General features: G+C 39.8%; 1 protein-coding gene across 11 annotated transcripts in view; it reads left to right on the top strand.

Moving 5' to 3' along the window:
- The window catches only part of AFF1 (ALF transcription elongation factor 1), a 205,771-nt gene that overhangs the window by 58,563 nt on the left and 125,481 nt on the right, over positions 1–21,727 (top strand). The window contains exon 1 of one of the 11 annotated variants that reach the window (XM_082391097.1): positions 20,229–20,482. The exons of 9 other annotated variants lie outside the window; for them this stretch is intronic. In XM_082391097.1, coding sequence (XP_082247223.1) covers positions 20,466–20,482 — 17 coding nt within the window. In that variant the 5' untranslated portion in view covers positions 20,229–20,465. Of the gene's footprint in view, positions 1–20,228; positions 20,483–21,727 lie in introns of those variants that run through there. One more of the 11 variants, XM_082391099.1, reaches the window with a different exon arrangement.

The following is a 21,727-nucleotide window of genomic DNA, read 5'->3' as shown; positions in this document are numbered from 1 at the left end:
TCAAGAGTCAACTGTATTTTTCAAGATATTTAGGACTTAGAAAATAGAACAGCCCTTTCTCTTAGTTACAGTAAGTGCTTAGAAGATAAGGATTAAACAAACAAACAAACAAAAAACCCCCCAAAAACCTCTTCTATAGAGTTCCACAGGGCTTTGGACAATGTATGTGCTTAATAAATGATTTGATTTCATCTTAATTTGCCTGTTTTGCATGCAACCTAGTAGGAGACAGAGCTCATGACAGATAAACCTCAAATAAAGCTTCCCTGACTTTTGGGAGGAAATCCTCAGTCCTCAAGTGGAAAGTAAAATTGGTACCCCTAATTAGATTTTGAGTTGGTGGGATTTATACATTTGCTGGGAATAAAAACAACACATTTAGGACAGGCCTGGGTATCACAAAAAAATGTCAGTAGTTGACATAACGTCTTTTATGTATGGGGAGATCAGATCTTAGTGTAATTTATAAGCTGCAATTTACTGATCATTGTGGCTTGTCTGTGTATGTAATTTCTTTTCCCCCCTCACAAAAAGAAAAAAACAACCCTGCAGAGAAAGACTGGGAAATATCCTCTTTCTTCCAGTTCTTAAATCTTTCCCTTTTCTTATGTGTAATCAGGAAAATTTGAGAGTAGCTTGAAGGGATGGAAAAGGCTCCTACAATGGAGAAGCCTGTCCCAAAACATTGTTTAGGGATTAATGTTTTAGACTGAATGTTGAGGGAATATCAGTCACTTGTCTCTGAGAGGTTAAGCAATTCTTTTGGTTGTTGTTGAGTTTTCCATTTATTATCTTATTTGTAAATCTAATTAATTGTAACAATTACTTTAAGGAAGATTTTATAATTTGATAATATCTTAATAAATACCTTAAAATAATAGTTTAAATAAATACTAATTTAATAATATTTAAGTGTAGTTGATGTACAATATTATATAAGTTATGGGTGTACAATAAAATGATTCACAATTTTTAAGGGTTATACTCAACCTTTGAGTTTATAGTTATAAAACATTGGCTATACTCGCTGTGTTTTACAATATATCCTTATTTTATACATAATAGTCTGTACTTCTTGATCCCCTACTCTTAAATTGCTCCTCCCCTCTTCCTTCTCCCCATTGGTAACCACTAGTTTGTTCTCTACATCTGTGAGTCTGTTTCTTTTTTGTTCTATTCACTAGTTTGTTGTATTTTTTAGATTCTGTATATAAGTGATATCATACAGTATTTGTCTTTCTCTGTCTGACTTAACTTCACTTAGCATAATGCCCTCCAAGTCCACCCATGTTGCTGCAGATGGCAAAATTTCATTTTTTTAAAATGGCTGAGTAGTATTCCATTGTGTATATATATATTACATCTTCTTCATCCATTCATCCGTTGATGGACACTTAGGTTGCTGCCATATCTTGGCAATTGTAAATAATGCTGGGTTAAGCAATTCTTAAATGTTCTGTATTTTATAAGGCAATGTTTCTCAGACTTCTTTTTTTTTTCCACACACACACACTGTATTTTATTTTTACAAGAGATAAACTGACACCAAGCATTGTAAATGGATGACCACAACAAAAGTAGCAATGATTGCAATTACCAAACACGAAACACACTCATACTATGTCATAATATTGACATTCAGTCCAGTAATCCTCCACTGTAACCGCTCCTTTACTTTGCAGTGAAAATTGATTTGTATGTTTTTTGCCTCTGAGTCCTTGTGGGAATTTTTTTTTTTTTCAAACAGAAAGTCACAAAAATTATAATCATCCTCATCAGTTCACTCATTCCCATGTAATTAATTTTTTTTTATCTTGATCTTTTGTTAGCACTTTTATGAATTCATCAGTTTTCCATAAGAGTTCTGAAAATGCTTATTCATTCAGTTCAGCAGTATAGTCAGTTACCAGAAACCTGTACCTGTCAGAGTCTTTTCCATGAATTCCTTGAAGATGAAACCCTTTTATAGGAACATTTTTGCAAAAGCATCAGAGTACACCCAGAACTGTCTGTAAATGACAAAAGACTTAAAAATGACCATGGTTAAAGATTTGATGAAAGTTCATAATAATGCAATTGACAAGGAAATTTAGTTATTTCTGAGATATACATTTTAAAGTAATAACTAGAATTATGACTTATAACATTATACCAGAACATAAAAGATTTTTAGAAATTTCATGTAATGTCTGAAACATTTATATTAACATATTTCCATGCAAATAACCCAAAGAAAGTTAAGTATTATTTGTTTTTCTTGTTTGTTTGTTTGTTTTTTTATACTGCATGTTCTTATTAGTCATCAATTTTATACACATCAGTGTATGCATGTCAATCCCAATCGCCCAATTCGGCACACCACCATCCCCACCCCACCGCGGTTGTCCCCCCTTGGTGTTCTCTACATCTGTGTCTCAACTTCTGCCCTGCAAACCGGTTCATCTGTACCATATTTCTAGGTTCCACATACATGTGTTAATATACGGTATTTGTTTTTCTCTTTCTGACTTACTTCACTCTGTATGACAGTCTCTAGATCCATCCACGTCTCAACAAATGACTCAATTTCGTTCCTTTTTATGGCTGAGTAATATTCCATTGTATATATGTACCACAACTTCTTTATCCATTCGTCTGTCGATGGGCATTTAGGTTGCTTCCATGACCTGGCTATTGTAAATAGTGCTGCAGTGAACATTGGGGTGCATGTGTCTTTTTGAATTATGGTTTTCTCTGGGTATTTGCCCAGTAGTGGGATTGCTGGGTCATATGGTAATTCTATTTTTAGTATTTTAAGGAACCTCCATACTGTTCTCCATAGTGGCTGTATCAGTTTACATTCCCACCAACAGTGCAAAAGGGTTCCCTTTTCTCCACACCCTCTCCAGCATTTGTTGTTTGTAGATTTTCTGATGATGCCCATTCTATCCGGTGTGGGGTGATACCTCATTGTACTTTTGATTTGCATTTCTCTAATAATTAGTGATGTTGAGCAGCTTTTCACGTGCTTCTAGGCCATCTGTATGTATTCTATGGAGAAATGTCTATTTAGGTCTTCTGCCCATTTTTGGATTGGGTTGTTTGTTTCTTTAATATTGAGCTGTTTATATATTTTGGAGATTAATCCTTTGTCCGTTGATTTGTTTGTGAATATTTTCTCCCATTCTGAGGGTTGTCTTTTCATCTTGTTTATGGTTTCCTTTGCTGTGTAAAAGCTTTTAAGTTTCATTAAGTCCCATTTGTTTATTTTTGTTTTTATTTCCATTACTCTAGGAGGTGGATCAAAAAAGATCTTGCTGTGATTTATGTCAAAGAGGGTTCTTCCTATGTTTTCCTCTAAGAGTTTTATAGTGTCCAGTCTTACATTTAGGTCTTTAATCCATATTGAGTTTATTTCTATGTATGGTGTTAGGGAGTGTTCTAATTTCATTCTTTTACATGTAGCTGTCCAGTTTTCCCAGCACCACTTATTGAAGAGACTGTCTTTTCTCCACTGTATATTCTTGCCTCCTTTATCAAAGATAAGGTGACCATATGTGCATGGGTTTATCTCTGGGCTTTCTATCTTGTTCCATTGATCTATGTTTCTGTTTTTGTGCCAGTACCATATTGTCTTGATTACTGTAGCTTTGTAGTATAGTCTGAAGTCAGGTAGTCTGATTCCTCCAGCTCCGTTTTTTTTCCTCAAGACTGCTTTGGCTATTTGGTGTCTTTTGTGTCTCCATACAGATTTTGAGATGATTTGTTCTAGTTCCATAAAAAATGCCATTGGTAATTTGATAGGGATTGCATTGAATCTGTAGATTGCTTTGGGTAGTATAGTCATTTTCACAGTATTGATTCTTCCAATTCAAGAACATGGTATATCTCTCCATCTGTTGGTATCATCTTTAATTTCTTTCATCATTGTCTTATAGTTTTCTGCATACAGGTCTTTTGTTTCCCTAGGTAGGTTTATTCCTAGGTATTTTATTCTTTTTGTTACAGTGGTAAATGGGAGTGTTTCCATAATTTCTCTTTCAGATTTTTCATCATTAGTGTATAGGAATGCAAGAGATTTCTGTGCATTAATTTTGTATCCTGCAACTGTACCAAATTCACTGATTAGCTCTAGTAGTTTTCTGGTGGCATTTTTAGGATTCTCTATGTATAGTATCATGTCATCTGCAAACAATGACAGTTTTACTTCTTCTTTTCCAATTTGCATTCCTTTTATTTCTCTTTCTTCTCTGATTGCCGTGGCTAGGACTTCCAAAACTATGTTGAATAATAGTGGTGAGAGTGGCCATCCTTGTCTTGTTCCTGATCTAAGAGGAAATGCTTTCAGTTTTTCACCATTGAGAATGATGTTTGCTGTGGCCTTTATTATGTTGAGGTAGGTTCCCTCTATGCCCACTTTCTGGAGAGTTTTATCATAAATTGGTGTTGAATTTTGTCAAAAGCTTTCTCTGTATCTATTGAGATGATCATATGGTTTTTATTCTTCAATTTGTTAATATGGTGTATCACATTGATTGATTTGCATATATTGAAGAATCCTTGCATCCCTGGGATAAATCCCACTTGATTGTGGTGTATGATCCTTTTAATGTGTTGTTGGATTCTGTTTGCTAGTACTTTTTGAGGATTTTTGCATCTATATTCATCAGTGATATTGGTCTGTAATTTTCTTTTTTTGTAGTATCTTTGTCTGGTTTTGGTATCAGGGTGATGGTGGCCTCATAGAATGAGTTTGGGAGTGTTCCTTCCTCTGCAATTTTTTGGAAGAGTTTGAGAAGAATGGGTGTTAGCTCTTCTCTAAATGTTTGGTAGAATTCACCTGTGAAGCCATCTGGTCCTGGACCTCTGTTTGTTGGAAGATTTAAAATCACAGTTTCAATTTCATTACTTGTGATTGGTCTGTTCATATTTTCTATTTCTTCCTGGTTCAGTCTTGGAAGGTTATACCTTTCTAAGAATTTGTCCATTTCTTCCAGGTTGTCTAATTTATTGGCATAGAGTTGCTTGTAGTAGTCTCTTAGGATGCTTTGTATTTCTGCGGTGTCTGTTGTAACTTCTCCTTTTTCATTTCTAATTTTAGTGTTTTGAGTGCTCTCCCTCTTTTTCTTGATGAGTCTGGCTAACGGTTTATCAATTTTTTTTTATGTTCTCAAAGAACCAGCTTTTAGTTTTATTGATCTTTGCTATTGTTTTCTTTGTTTCTATTTCATTTATTTCTGCTCTGATCTTTATGATTTCTTTCCTTCTGCTAACTTTGCGTTTTGTTTGTTGTTCTTTCTCTAGTTCCTTTAGGTGTAAGGTTAGATTGTTTAGTTGAGACTTCTTGTTTCTTTAGGTAGGCTTGTATAGCTATAAACTTCCCTCTTAGAACTGCTTTTGCTGCATCCCATAGGTTTTGGATCATCGTGTTTTCATTGTCATTTGTCTCTAGGTATTTTTTGATTTCCTCTTTGATTTCTTTAGTGACCTCTTGGTTATTTAGTAACGTATTGTTTAGCCTCCATGTGTTTGTGTTTTTTACGTTTTTATCCTGGTAGTTGATTTATAATCTCATAGCATTGTGGTCAGAAAAGATGCTTGATGTGATTTCAATTTTCTTAAATTTACTGAGGCTTGATTTGTGACCCAAGATGTGATCTGTCCTGGAGAATGTTCTGTGCGCACTTGAGAAGAAAGTGTAATCTGCTGTTTTTGGATGGACTGTCCTGTAAATATGAATTAAATCTATCTGGTCTGTTGTGTCATTTAAAGCTTCTGTTTCCTTATTTAGTTTCATTTTGGATGATCTGTCCATTGGTGTAAGTGAGGTGTTAAAGTCCCCCCTATTATTGTGTTACTGTCAATTTCCTCTTTTAGAGCTGTTAGCAGTTGCCTTATGTATTGAGGTGCTCCTATGTTGGGTGCATATAATTTATAATTGTTATATCTTCTTCTTGGATTGATCCCTTGATCATTATGTAGTGTCCTTCCTTGTCTCTTGTAACATTCTTTATTTTAAAGTCTGTTTTATCTGATATGAGTATAGCTACTCCAGCTTTCTTTTGTTTTCCATTTGCATGGAATATCTTTTTCCATCCCTTCACTTTCAGTCTGTATGTGTCCCTAGGTCTGAAGTGGGTCTCTTTTAGACAGCATATATATGGGTCTTGTTTTTGTATCCATTCAGCAAGCCTGTGTCTTTCGGTTGGAGCATTTAATCCATTCACGTTTAAGGTAATTATCGATATGTATGTTCCTATGACCATTTTCTTAATTCTTTTGGGTTTGTTTTTGTAGATCCTTTTCTTCTCTTGTGTTTCCCACTTAGAGAAGTTCCTTTAGCATTTGTTGTAGAGCTGGTTTGGTGGTGCTGAATTCCCTTAGCTTTTGCTTGTCTGTAAAGCTTTTGATTTCTCCATCAAATCTGAATGAGATCCTTGCTGGGTAGAGTAATCCTGGTTGTAGGTTCTTCCCTTTCATCACTTTAAGTATATCATGCCACTCCCTTCTGGCTTGTAGAGTTTCTGTTGAGAAATCAGCTGTTAACCTTATGGGAGTTCCCTTATATGTTATTTGTCGTTTTTCCCTTGCTGCTTTCAATAATTTTTCTTTGTCTTTAATTTTTGCCAGTTTGATTATTATGTGTCTCAGCGTGTTTCTCCTTGGGTTTATCCTGTATGGGACTCGCTGCGCTTCTTGTACTTGGGTGGCTATTTCCTTTCCCATGTTAGGGAAGTTTTTGACTATAATCTCTTCAAATTTTTTCTCTGGTCCTTTCTCTTCTCCTTCTGGGACCCCTATAATGCGAATGTTGTTGCGTTTAATGTTGTCTCAGAGGTGTCTTAGGCTGTCTTCATTTCTTTTCATTCTTTTTTCTTTATTCTGTTCTGCAGCAGTGAATTCCACCATTCTGTCTTCCAGGTCACTTATCTGTTCTTCTGCCTCAGTTATTCTGCTCTTGATTCCTTCTAGTGTGATTTTCATTTCAGTTATTGTATTGTTCACCTCTGTGTGTTCGTTCTTTAATTCTTCTCCGTGTTTGTTAAACATTTCTTGCCTCTTCTCGATCTTTGCTTCCATTCTTTTTCCGAGGTCCTGGATCATCTTCACTATTGTTATTCTGAATTCTTTTTCTGGAAGGTTGCCTATCTGTACTTCATTTAGTTGTTTCTCTGGGGTTTTATCTTGTTCCTTCATCTGGTACATAGCCCTCTGCCTTTTCATCTTGTCTGTCTTTCTGTGAATGTGGTTTTTGTTCCACAGTCTGCAGGATTGTAGTTCTTCTTGCTTCTGCTCTCTGCCCTCTGGTGGATGATGCTATCTAAGAGGCTTGATGGGAGGGACTGGTGGTGGGTAGAGCTGACTGTTGCTCTGGTGGGCAGAGCTCAGTAAAACTTTAATCCCCTTGACTGTTGATGGGTGGGGCTGGGTTCCCTCCGTTTTGGTTGTTTGGCCTGAGGCAACCCAACACTGGAGCCTACCTGGGCTCTTTGGTTGGGCTAATGACAGATTCTGGGAGGGCTCACGCCAAGGAGTACTTCCCAGAACTTCTGCTGTCAGTGTCCTTGTCCCCACTGTGAGCCAAAGCCACCCCACCCCCCACCCCACCCCCACCTCTGCAGGAGACCCTCCAACACTAGCAGGTAGGTCTGGTTCAGTCTCTCCTGGGGTCACTGCTCCTTCCCCTGGGTCCCAGTGCGCACACTACTTTGTGTGTGCCCTCCAAGAGTGGAGCCTCTGTTTCCCCCAGTCCTGTCGAAGTCCTGCAATTAATTCCCACTAGGCTTCAAAGTCTGATTGTCTAGGAATTCCTCCTCCCATTGCCGGACCCACAGGTTGGGAAGCCTGACGTGGGGCTCAGAACCTTCACTCCAGTGGGTGGACTTCTGTGGTATAAGTGTTCTGCTGTCTGTGAGTCACCCACCCAGCAGTTATGGGATTTGATTTTACTGTGATTGTGCTCCTCCTACCGTCTCATTGTGGCTTCTCCTTTGTCTTTGGATGTGGGGTATCTTTTTTGGTGAGTTCCAATGTCTTCCTGTCGATGATTGTCCAGCAGCTAGTTGTGATTCTGGTGTTCTCGCAAGAGGGAGTGAGAGCACGTCCTTCTATTCCGCCATCTTGGTTCCTCTCCCTGTTTCTCAGACTTTAATGGACATACGAATCACCTAGGAATTTTGTTAAAATGCATATTCTGATTTGGTAGATCTGGAATGGAACCTAAGATTTTGCATTTCTAACAAGCATCCTGTGCAGGACGCTGCTGCTCCTGCTCTGTGGCCCATGCTTGGAGGAGCAAGGCTCAAAAGCAGAGATTCTCAAACTTGGCTGCACATTAAATCACCTGAGGACATTTTAAAAATACGGATGCATGGGTCCCACCTCCAGAGATTAATTGATCTGGGGTATGGCCTGGGTGTCAGGAATTTATAAATCTCCCCACGTGATTCTCAAGTGTAGCCAAGGTTGTGAACCACTGCTCAGTCTGAAGGATCTGAATTGGTTTCATTAGTTCACATCCAAGAGGGAAGTACCTGTCTTCAAAGTGATGTCCTCTGTGTGTGTTATTAATTATTACTGTTTTCTCTTTTTCTTTGTATCTCATGTTTTGAAAGAGTCCCTCTACCAAACAAACTATGTTTAAACAATTTTGTTTGTTTTTCTATTTTTAAATCAAATCAAACCACCTACAGCTGTCAATTGGACTTCCTGATCAGCATGAGCTAACTGGTGTTGCCACACTCAGTTGGCATAAGCTCCAGAAAGGCCCAAGCAGCGTCCCTCACACGCTTTCCATGGGCAGTTATGTGATTTCCTGTGGACTTTTTCAAATGTTGAAAATAATTCACTGGTCTCCAGTTGCTTCATTTGTGGGCCCAGGTCAGAGTCCAATGATTATATGATTGGAGAACTCCTCAGATTGTGCTGGTTTGGGGGCATTCATGTGTAGGAGTAAATCTTGCCAATTGCCCCTCCAGCAGAGTTCTTCACAGTTCTCTGTTTCAGTAATTATCCGTTAACTGCAGTATCTGTTGGCTGCCTTTCCCTTGAACAAGCAAACATTCCCCTTAATCCCATCCAGCCTCACGACTTGATAGACATGAGAGGTAAGAGTTTGTGATAGGTAAAAAGTGTGAAGGTTAAGATCTCAGAGAAAGCTTCTGAGAAGAGCTGCCTTGGTTGGGACTTGAATAATGGTAGAAAGTCTCCAGCTGGAGAAGAGGGGAAGCACCATTCCAACAAAGAGAAAATACTCTGCAAAGACTGCTGGTACAAGAGAACTGTCTGGCTGGAGGGCTTTTGTGGTGATGGGGTGGGGAGGGGATGGAGGGAGGTTGGTGGGAGGTGGTGGTGGTGGATGAATTGGGAGATAGGGATTGACATATATACATCAATATGTATAAAATAGATAACTAATAAGAACCTGCTGTATAAAAAATTAAATTAAATTAAAAAAAAGAAATAGCATAGAAGATGTAATATTTTCATCTGCTTCAGTTTAAATATTGTTTGCAACTCAAAGTGACAACTAACATCATAGTATTGTGTAGTAAATCCCATTGCTTTGAGCTTTTTATGAACCTGGAGAAAGAATCTCCTGTCTGTGGCATCTATGTCTCTGATTTCACTTGAGATAACTTTGGGTCAAAAATGCTGCTTTGGAGAAATAGCATGAAATATGGGATCTTATCTTTATCAATGTTACCTTCCATTTTTCTAAGAAGATGACAATTTCTTTTATATGTTTGCCAAATGCTACATATAATATAAAATTCTGCTTTAAATAAATACATTCATCATTTTCAGATCTAGAAAGAAAAAAATGAGAGTGAGAGAAAGAAAGCTACTGATGTGCCAAATTGCGAAGGGTATTGGATGCCCCTGTAATCTTCAGCCTGGAGGCAGGGAAGTCCTTCCTTCCTTCCTTCCTTTCTTTCTCTCTCTTTCTCTTTCTTTCTTCCTTCCTTCCTTCCTTTCTCTCTCTCTTTCTTTCTTTGCTCTCTCTTTCTCCCTTTCTTTCTTTCTTTCTTTTTCTCTTTCTCCTTTCTTTCTTTCTTTCTCTCTCTCTCTCTCTTTCTCCCTTTCTTTCTCTCTCTCTCTCTTTCTCCCTTTCTTTCTTTCTCTGTCTCTTTCTTTCTCTCTTTCTTTCTTAAGAGTAACATCTGATGTATATTTTAGGAACAATATATTCCATATTCTGGCAATGAGGTTGAAGGCTAAGTGCCGGGTGGGGGGGAGAGATTTGGCAAGGGAAATAATCCTCATTAAGCTATTGAAAAAGTATGATGATGTATGAAGAAGAACCTGAACTTAGAGAATGTTAGGTGTTCTAGAAAAAATGGAAGACCTTATGATTATTTTTAATTTCCAGTAGGAATTAGATGATGGAAGAGTTAGCGAATTTGTACAATATTGACTCTAGTGGTTACTAAACTTTAGTGTGAAACAGAATCACCTGGAGGGCTTGTTGAAACTCTAATTGTTGGACCACACCAACAGAGTTTCTGCTTCTGTAGGTTTGGGTGGGGCCTGAAAGTTTGCAAAAGAATGAAAGAATGGAGCAACAGAGGAACCCAAAGAAACAAATGGAAGACAAGTAGCAAGTTGATAGAACTTAAACCCAACCATATCAATAATTAAAATAATGACTAAACATATCAGTTACAAGGCAGAGATCCAGCAGACTGGGTTTTACCAAACACAGTCATCTACTTCCAGTAGATGTATTTAAAAATAAGAACATGCATAGGTATAAAGGCAAAGGATAGAGCAACATACACCATCCAACAGTAAGCATAGGAAAGCTGGACGGCTATATTAGAATCAAGAGGGCAGAAGTAGAAGCAATGGATGATGGCTGCAGGGAAGCCAGTTTTAGCTCTGTGGAGCACAGAAGTTTCCACTGCTATCGCTGGCCAGCAGTGGAAGGGGTTGCCTTGTAATTACAACACATGTCCCTGGAGATATGCAAACAGGCCAGTCTAGGAAGAGAAAGAGCATTCTTGCATGGAGAAGTGGATTAGATGATCTCCTTTGGTCTCCTTTCTGGAGCTAAGATTTCATCATAGTTTATTTTCTACAATAATTGTAAATTATTACAATTGTAAAAAACATAAATTACGGGTAAGTGTTCATTTTATAATACTTAGAATATTTTTAAATGCCCAGAATAAGACAAGTCATTTGATCCTTCCAGCCAGGAATATCTATGGCTAGCATTTAGTACAGAGGCTCAGTCAATCTATTTCAGTTTTGGTGAAGTGGGTTCATAACAGATGCACTGTATAGCAACTGCTGTTTTTTTTTTTTTTAACTTTATACTATATCTTTCTATGTCATAAAATATTTTTGTAAAACAGGAGAGTGAAAGCATATTCAACCCAGGGGGAGAAAAAGCATTTCGAGACTAGTTGTATAAATTCAAGAAAACAGAGAAGTATTTCAAGTAAGATCTCCCTGCAATGACACCACTGCACTTTTAGTATCTCAAGAGACCTTTGGGATTTGGGTGGTGATTACATGTGCAGGAAGAGCCAGGAAAAGGAGAGAGTGACTGATCTTTAGTTTGGGTGATTGGTGACTAGGACCAGGGGAGAGGAATGGGTTAGAGTCATGTTAATTCTGGCCCTGTTGAGTTTGAGTTGCCCGGGGGTCACTGCCTGGCCTGGGACCATTTCTCAGGCTAATTTTGTCTCTTTCCTTTAACCTGTTTGCCTTTCCTTTTTAAAGGCATCACCGCTCTACCCTGCACACTCCCTGCATACTCGTTATTGTGCGTACTCCCTGGTTTTTACTAGTAAAAAAACTTAAGGAGGCAGATCTTATTTTAAGAAGTTAATTGCTGATCATTACAGTTAAATACATTATAAAGATAATGGAATTTTTTAGTTTTATGTGACCCACATCCCTCCTGATCTGCTAATTGGAAGTCCTCTTTGAATTCTGCCCTCTGCTTTTATTCCTAAGAATGGAACCAGCAACACCACCCCCCCACAGCCCCGCACCAGTCCCTTCTTTGGTGAAGGAGACATTGTCCCCTCCCTCTGTAGAGAAACCACCCTTTGCAGACCCAAGAAGCAGCTCAGGTTGAATGATAGGTGGTGGCTCTTGGCATCTCTAAGGTGACACTTTTCACTAAGTGAATGATCCATTTGGGGCAGAATCCCAAGTGCCTTTTTATACCCAGGAAAGTGGTTTTGGGCAGCTGGAAAGAAGGGACTTGGAGTTGTGGGGAGAGGCTTGGGCTAGAGTCATACTTCTGGAGGGTCACTGATGATTTTGTCCAAGACAGCATGTAGACTGAGAGATAAGGGACGTTTTCTAGCATCTCATATTGGATCCCGGATGTGTGAGCAGAAAGAATTATGAAACACAATGAGGTCCCTCCAAATAGAGAGGTATCATGAAAGTCCACAGAGGACAGTTTTGAGGAAGGTGGCCACTGGGGTCACAAAGGAAGCAGACCACTCTTCGTTTAGGAAGTTTGGCTGCAATGGCAGGAGATTGGGCACTAGCTTTTAGGGGGAGAAGACTGATATGTGGGAGAAATGGCTGATTCTAGAGAAAGCTGTGGTAGAGAAAATAGAAGATGAGCCTGGAGTCCCTTGTACCAGAAAGTAAGGAAGTGCTTAAAAGACAAAAGGATGGGAGCAAGTCAAAGGGATGAGGGGCTAACTGGAAGAGCTCCCAGTGGCCAGAGCCAGAACAATTTGAGCAATAAAGTAAATCGTAGAGTATTGGATTATAGCCCAAAGGATAAAGTAAGTATCTGTGAGTATATGCCATACTGCTATAAATAAATGATTGAATAAATTAATAAATGGAGAAGTAAATCTTTCTTACAAAAGAATTCCAAGTAATGTGTGGATACTACCACCCCATAGGAGTGGAGCATAAGTCCCTCCCTCCCTTGAAGGGAAAAACCGTTAGACAAAGTCAGATGGGGACACCTGGCCTGAACTCCTCAAAACTGTCAAAGTCATAAGACTGAGAAACTGTCACACAGTACAATGTGTGATATCCTGGATTGGCTCTTGGAGCAGAAAGAGGATATTAATGGAAATCAAAATAAGTCTAGAGTTTAGTTCATAGTAATATACCAATGTGGATTTCTCAGTTTTGACAAATGACAGATGGTACTATAAGACATGAAAATGGGGAAACTGGCCGGGGAGGTATATGAGAATTCTTTGCAACTTTTCTGTAAATCTAAAATTATTCCAAAATAAAAAGACTTTTTTTTTTTTTTTTAAAGTGTGTGTTACCAAACGAAAGTTCATATGCCCAATTCACAGTGAGGCCAAACAAACCAAAATGTAGGAGTTTGGGGCAGAGAAAGGTTTATTGCAGGGCCAAGCAAGGAGAATAGGTGGCTCATGCTCAAACAAACAAACAAAGAAACAAAACCCATACTCCCCAAAGGGTTTCGGCAAAGCATTTTTAAAGGCCAGGTGAGGGTGGGGCGTCCCAGGGTAAGTGATCAGCTCGTGCACTGTTCTCTGATTGGTTTATGGTGGGGTGACAAGGTGGTGTCACAGGAGTTAACATTATCAATCCTTAGGCACCAGTAGGTCTGGGGGGTATGTGCTCGGGATCATCAAGTAGTTAATTTCTTTGTTTGGTGGTGGTTTTAGCATCTGAAAAACAACTCAGGAAATGTGCATCAGATACTATTATTTAGGTAATTCAGAGAGGAGCTAAAGCAGAAGATATGGGGGAGGGGTCTGTCCCAGGAAGACCCCATAGGGTCCTGCTCAGTTACATGTTGGGGTGGGTTTGGGGGTTGGGGAAACTTGAGCTTGTTTGTAGGCTGAGAATAAATAAGTCAGCTGGTATGGATGGGCAGGGGTATTGGGGAGGTGAACGAAGAATGTTTTATCTATGCACAAACAGAAGAAGATAGCAAAAGTGTAGACCAGGAGTAGAGAAAAAGACATTTCAGTGAAGGAAGAGGTGACACTGGGCAGTAGTCTTTAAACCTTTTTGCTTGTGTCCCCCCCAAATGAATGTTGAAAAACTGGAAGTCTTCAATCTCAAACCTATCAGCTGAATCGTATCAGAGAAAACTTCCATCTCATTTCATAATTCTGATATATAGCTGGATTGGTGAGGCAGGGCCTTGCTCCAGGTTGGTTACCTGGATATGTCAAATGAGGAGCCACCAATGAGTTTCTCCTGATTTGAGCTCAGGGACTGCCCTCCTACATAGAACTGTTCCTCTGGGGCTTCAGACGTATTTGCACCCTGGAGCAATGTACACTTAGAAGAGTGATTTGGAATGGGTGAGAGGCCTACTTTTCTTGATCAAGTAGGGAAAGACAAGTGGAAGTGGGAGGAAAGCCTGAACCCTCGTTTCAGGAAAGAGGGCATTTGGGAATGAAGAACCAGGAAATAGATTTGCTTCAAACCTCTGCCCTCATCCCTCTTGAGGACTTCCACGTACCCCTGATTTGAAGATCATGGTAGAGGACCTGAAAAGTGTGGAGTAAAGCTGGGGAAGAAGAGGTCTTTCTCAGGACCAGCAAGGGGAGGACTGTTTTGTGTTGAGGTCCTAGCTGAAGGGGGAGCTAGTTAATTTCCAGCAATGCTTATCCAGTTTTCCCTGCTATCTCTGCCCACCCGAGATGGCTCATCTTTTTTCTCCTCCTTTGTCTCCCCTCCCCTTTCCTGTGTCTTATTTATTTGTGACTGTCCAGTGGCACCTTGAGCACTCTTCTTTTGGTGAAGTGATTTTTGCAGTGTCCTCATTAAACAACATCCCATTGAAATGAAGTAAAAATTCTTAGACTTGACCGATGTAACTGTTAGACCAAAAATGCCATTAAAGAGTAGTATCATTGAATGACTATTGTGGACCAAATGCATGCATTGAATGAATATTTAACAGTCCTGATTAAGGCAACTTGTTTTAAAAAAAATTTTTTTTTAAATTTAAAGTACGTTAGATTTTGCTTTCTATCTCCTAAATTAAAAAAAATAATATAAACATACATTTTAAAACATATGCCTGTTTATATTTTGCCAAATAAATGATGGAACACTTGAAAGATGATTCTGTTTTCACTCTTGGATAACAATATGTAGGGCACATTTGTGATTGTACTTAAGATATTGTTATATATGCCATCTGTTGTTGCCACTACATGTGTGCAAGTGTCATTTATAAAGCTCATTAATTTAAAGAGCTAATAAAAAGGCACTCTTGTGATTCAAGAACCCATTTCAGGTAGTAAAACAGTCTGTCCCACTCACCTTATAAATTCTGCCCTGTTTATTAAATTGTATACCTTACTTTTTTGTTGTTAGCATACTTGGTCACTGTAGGCTTGGTGAATTCTGGAAATGTAGAACTGATTAGCATATTCTCACCATACTGAGAAACTTGTTATTTTGATATATAGACGATATTTTGCTGTCATGTAACATCTTTCCTTTTTTTTTTTTTTTTAAGACTTGTTTTGAATTGGCTTTATTAGGCAATTCATGAATAGGGCAGAATCCCATCTAGCAACTAGAAGGGTATTCCCTCTTTCCATTATTTTCATTAGAAATTCTTCACTGTAGGGAATTCCCCTGGCGGTCCAGGGGTTAGGACTCCACGCTTTCGCTAGGTTCAGTCCTTGGTCTTAAGATCCCACAAGCTGAGCGGCAGGGCCAAAAAAAAAAACCCCACAAAACTTCACTGTACTGGGCAATTACTAAGACAGTCCTAACATTTTAAAGGGGCAGTGAAGATTGACAGGTGATCGTACCCATTATTTGTAAGGTAAATTGGGTCCATTAGCTGGTCCATTTTGAGTGCACCTTAGGGCCCAGGGATTTATCACCTAAAGTCTACAGAGCCTCAGGTCCTCCTTAAGTGAGCTGCAGGGGGATCATGAACATCAAAGTATAGCAAATGTCATGTGCATAGGTCTGTATCCTCAAATCTCATCAGAAAGCCAAAGAATTCTGTACCCCCAAAAGGTTAAGAATGTCTTTTGTTCAGTTTCACTGCTGAACAAGACTGTGGGTTGGATACAATGATGTTTTCAAAACACTTGGAGATAATAACACCCACGTGTGTATTGCCATACTTCTTCAGCCACATGCAGTATCCAATTCCAGAATAATTTCTCCTGCACTTTCCTCTAGTATTGTTAGATCTATTACAAATCGAGTGTAATCCCACATCTGTTTCAAATTACTGTCACTAATTTACGTTACAAATGATCTTGAGAGCCCTGGGAATTTCAGGTGTAATCCCGATCTGCTGTTGATTTCATATTTCCTTGTGTGTAAATATTTGCTGTATTCTTTTATTTCCTCATCTTCACAGGGGAAAAATGTAATTTTAATATAAGTGATGTTATATTTCTAGCCAGTGATAAATGGAAATTTTGTGAGTAAATGCTATTATGCAATATTGTTTCTGCTTACTTATATGTCTGATATCAATTTAAAGGATAAATGATCATAGTTGGTATTTAGAACAAGAGAAAGATGGGGGAAAATGGCAAGCAAAAAATTTTTGGGAGTAGACTTTTGCCTAAATTTTTGCTTTGTTTCCTTCAAGGTTTATAATTCTCCTATTGCAAAAGAATGCATGTGTGCAGTGGTATTTTATTGTCTGATAGAGATTTCTTATGAATGAAAATAAATGCTGTCCAACCATGATACTTAAAATGACTGAGGGATTATAAACCAATACTGAATCAAAGAGCTCACCTTTATCTTTTAAGTATGCGTGATCTAAGCAAGTCGTTCTCACATGTAAGCAGACAAGTATTAGCTGGAGAATTTGTTGAAATGCATATCCCGGAGACCTCCCCCTACAAAGATTTTGATTCACTAGTTCTGGAGTCTGTGGTTTTAACACATGACACAGGTGATTTGATATTTTACCAAAGCTGATCTCGGTGCTAAGATTCTACACAGGAATAGCTATAATATAATAGTATTACTTTTAATATAAGAGAAGCCATGATGATTGTGGAGAGCTGGAGGAGACATGGAAGTATCAACAAGTATCAACAAATGACATGGAATAAGTTTGCACCCTCAAATTATTAAGGACCCCAAAGAGTTTTTGTATGTGTGTGTTTTATCTATTGACACTTGCTGTATTAAAAATTAAAATTGAGATGTTTAAAATATTAAATTCTTTAAAATAATAAACCCATTACCTGTTAACTTAAATAATATTTTTATTTGGAAAAAAAAACTGTTTCCAAAATAAAAAATTTAGTAAGAGGATTGGCATTATTTTACATTTATGCAAATCTCTTTACTGTCTAAACTTAATAGAAGACAGCTGGATTCTCATCTGCTTCTGTGTTCAATGTTATTTTGGTTGAAATATATGAAGAAGATGCAGCCTCACACAGAAAATGGAGGAGTATTTTAATACCTTTTTTGATATTATATCAAAACTCTACAAGTCATAGTTTCTTAAAGGTTAGTTGCAATGTGGAATTTGAAATCATATCATTGAACTTTTTTTTTGATATATTAAAATCCATTGGTCTGTCCTGCACATTCTTTTTTTTTTTTTTTTTTGTCCTGCACTTTCAATGGATCTTTTACCCATGCACGATTTTTAAAAAAATTTATTTATTTATTTATTTATTTATGGCTGTGTTGGGTCTTCGTTGCTGTGCGTGGGCTTTCTCTAGTTGTGGTGCGCAGGGGCTACTCTTTCATTGTGGCGTGCAGGCTTCTCATTGTGGTGGCTTCTCTTGTTGCGGAGCACAGGCTCTAGGTGTGCGGGCTTCAGTAGTTGTGGCACGTGGGCTCAGTAGTTGTGGCTCACGGGCTCTAGAGCGCAGGCTCGGTAGTTGTGGCGCACGGGCTTAGTTGCTCCGCGGCATGTGGGATCTTCCTGGACCACAGCTCAAACCCGTGTCCCCTGCACTGGCAGGCGGATTCTTAACCACTGTGCCACCAGGGAAGCCCCACGATTTTGTACTGTTTAGAAAATTTTGGTCACTGAGTTACGCAGGTCTTCTTTTTTTACAATTTAATTAATTAATTAATTTAGTTATGGCTGCGTTGGGTCTTCGTTGCTGTGCACGGGCTTTTTCTAGTTGTGGCGAGCAGGGGCTACTCTGTTGTGGTGTGCTGGCTTCTCACTGCAGTGGCATCTCTTGTTGCGGAGCACAGGCTCTAGGCGTGTGGTCATCAGTAGTTATGGCTCACAGGCTCTAGAGCGCGGGCTCAGTAGTTGTTGCTCGCAGGCTCTAGAGTGCAGGCTCAGTAGTTGCGGTGCACGGGCTTAGTTGCTCCGTGGCATGTCTGATCTTTGTGGACCAGGACTCAAACCCGTGTCCCCTGCCTTGGCAGGCAGATTCTTAACCACTGTGCCACCAGGGAAGTCCGTACACAGGTCTTCCAAAACCACATTCATTACTGTCCTTACCTCATCGGGAAAGTCTTTAAGTATTGGGAAGCTGACAGGCTCGCAGTGGCAGATGTCAAGTTTTCCAAAATGCTTGAAAACTCAAATTTTATCATTGGCAATAAATACTGTCAGTTGTTTTCCTTGAAAAAACAGACTCACTTTGTTCATTTTTGAGAAAATGATTGCCAAATACCCAAGTCAGAATAACCACAGTTTGTCAATTGTTCTTTCAAGTAGAAATGGTAGTCCATGAAAAAAACAGCTAGTTCAGCTTGCAGCTCAATTATACAAGTGCTTTTCTTCTAGACAACCACTGTACTTCACTCTGCAGCAGCAGAGTGCTTCATGTGGACTTCCCATTTTGTCACAAAGAACATTAAAATGACCTGTACTCAAGGGTCAAGATTTAAGAAAAGTAGTAATTCCTACTGCTCCCTTCATTAAGGACATGTGTAAAGAAAACTGACCTTTTTTTCTTTTTTAAACTGCTAATGAGTGAAGAGCCACTGCCTTGATTAGTGCTAAGGTGCCAGCAGTTTCCCCACAATTGCTTTTGCACCATCAGTGCAAATGTCAGCACAGTGAAAAAGACAAATAATGTCTTTGTGTTATTCTAAAAATAGCTTGACCTCTGAGAAGGTCCTGGGGACTCCCAGTAGACCACGAATCACACTTTGAGACCCACCATAGAGATGCTTTGGGCCTTCCTCCTACCTGCCAGCCCCCACCCCCAGCTTTGCAGTTTTTGTGCAGATGTCAATATGTCTGTATCCATGGCTCCTTAGCAGTACAGTGTGGAGTATCTCTTTGTGAGATGGTGTCACTGTCATGATTCTAGGTAGAATGGGGAGTCCACGGGGCCGGCATTCACTCAGCATTCATTTGGAGTTTGCAGCTCCTACAGTGTGCTGCTGGTCCGCATGAGACGCTGAAGCCCAACCTCTCCCCTGCCCAACGACGTTTTTCCCTGCTTATTAGCTTTAGGCACAGTTTAAATTTAAATGCCTTCCCTGGTCCCCTTAGTAGGACACGGTTTCGTTTGTACTTACAGTGTTTAATATATTGTTGGCTTGCATCCTCAGTCATTTTCTAAAAATTTGTCAGTTCCTTAATTACTTCTTTAAGTACCATCTGAGTTGCTGTTTCCTTTTAATCTGAATATTGTCCAATAAAAGAGAGGGCGTTTTAAAAAAAAAGAAAGAGACGGCGCTTTGTACATATTTGTTTCAATGTAACGAAATCAAAACTGAAAGCTAACAAAGTCAAACAAGTGTGCGTTAGTTGCACATTTCCTGACTGCAAGCATTGGCACGATCAAACGTAGCGAACGTGTTTTACTGTTGTGGTTTTATTCCTTGTTCACTTCAGCCTCTTGGGACCCAATATTCAACAAATATTCAAATTGGGGCTGGAGTTCTGAGCGCCCGGGTACTGCGTGTTCCGGCAGTGTGTGTTTGTACATTGTTAAAACCTGGCAAGAGAGTGGTAACCAGGAGCCTGCAGGCGGGGCTCCGCCGCGGTCGAGCCAGCTGGGCTGCGTCGGCTCTCGGGCTCTGCGCCCCCGCCCGGCGCAGCCTCGGGCTGGGCCGGTGGAGCGCCGTGCCCTTTTAAGGAGGCGGACCGTACCACCAGAACTTTGTTGAAGGGGGTGTCCAGGCGAACTCGGACAACTTTAACAGAGCCGAAGGACGATTTCCTTTACCTTCTGACGCGGGCCGGAGTTCTCGTGCTGCTTGGCGGGAGCTGTGTGCTGGTGGGCTTTGCGCGAAGGGAGCCCTTCGGTTTCCCTTCTCCGGAATCGCCCGGAGGGATCTCACTCGGTCTGAATCCGGACGCGAAGCTCCCCGGGCCGGTCCAGAGTGTAGTTTGCCTGCAGAGGCCCCAGTGCCCGGATGTCCATCAGGATTAGCGCGAGCCAATACGCTGGGAGCCCGAGGCTGCGCTGAGGACGCCCGGGCTCGGGAGCAGGTAGTCCCGTAACATCGGGGAGTCGCGCTGGGGAATCGTCCCCGCCCGGCCCCGGCAAATGGTGAGCGCGGCGCTGGCAGAAGGGCCGCGGGTTGAAGGCTCTGATGGACAGGAGACCTTGAGCTCTATAAACTGAATTATGGCAGCCCAGTCAAGGTAAGGGAGGCACCGAGAGAAACTTTTAAAATATGTTAGTGGCTAGGAGAATTGAAGGTTGCAAGGGAAGGGTTGGGGTGCTGCGAAGAGGACGAGCAGGAAGCAGCTTTGTCATTGCTTTCTCATCGTTCCTGATGCTGTGGTTCTTTATGTCAGATAAAAAACAGTTTGGAGAACATACTAGACAATTTCTGCAGAGAGGAGGGGGTTGAGTTAAAGTTAAGATTAAAGTTAAATTTCTCTTCTCTTCCAAAAATAATTATTTTCAGAAAAATCAAGTTGATTTAACTTGTCTGCCTTTGCCCAAATTGTCCTTTAGCTTCTTTGTGCACCTCCTTTTGGTTCTCCTGATTCCCCCCCCCCCCCTCCGCTAATGCCTTGAGCAGAATTTTAGAAATCGATTAATGTGAAACAGTTCGCCTTGGGGGAGGTGGTTGAGAATTTGCCTGGTAAGTGACTGGAAATTTTACTGCCAGAATGTACGATTGCACATAAAACGGCACAGCTTGCGTGAATCTGCTGAGTAGGCAAAGACCAGGAATGTATCGGGGTTGGTGAAGGGGAGAGGATAATGAACTGCAGTTGCTGTCAGAGGAACGCTATTGTAAGAACCTCCAGCCCTGACTTTCCATGGTTTGTTACTTTTTTTGTAATGAGGCTTTAAGAGTGATGACAAGGCATTAGTGATTTTTATGAAATTCAAACTGTTGTGTATGATTTCATTTTAGTTGTGACAGCAGCTGGTGCTAAAGGAAGCCTACAATTTAGATATATTCTTTTTAAACTTTCAGTTTTACTGGAAAGTACTTTGGTGTCACATTTAAATTAATGAGAGCTCCTCAAGTTGCTTTTTGATGTAATAAAGTGATTTGGGGGAAATCTTACAAGGCTAAACACATTTCAGGTCTGAAGACCCAGATAGGTCACTCAAAGAAATAGATGCTTTAAGCTTAAAGTTTGGGCTTGATGAGACTTTGAAATTTTTTCCTAAGAGATAGAACTTTCTAGGAAGAAAAAGAACTTCACTATATAGAGCGCATCTATGTGCTTTGTATATTTAATCCTCTAGACTCAGTGGTTTATCCCCTGCCCCCATTTTATTGGTTGTTCTAAGAAAGAGGTTCTTAACTTGAGGCCATGTAGTAGGAAAACTTGGATGAGAAACAAAAGTTGCATCTTTATTTATGCTAACCTTGACTGAAATTTAACTGCCAAAAGGGTCCATGGCATCAAAACCTTAGATTA

Source organism: Balaenoptera borealis (genome assembly GCF_965194805.1).
Source record: "Balaenoptera borealis genome assembly, chromosome: 4".
Lineage (NCBI taxonomy): Eukaryota > Metazoa > Chordata > Mammalia > Artiodactyla > Balaenopteridae > Balaenoptera > Balaenoptera borealis.
Note: the sequence above shows the minus strand (reverse complement) of the source record. Positions and strands in the feature narration are given on the sequence as shown.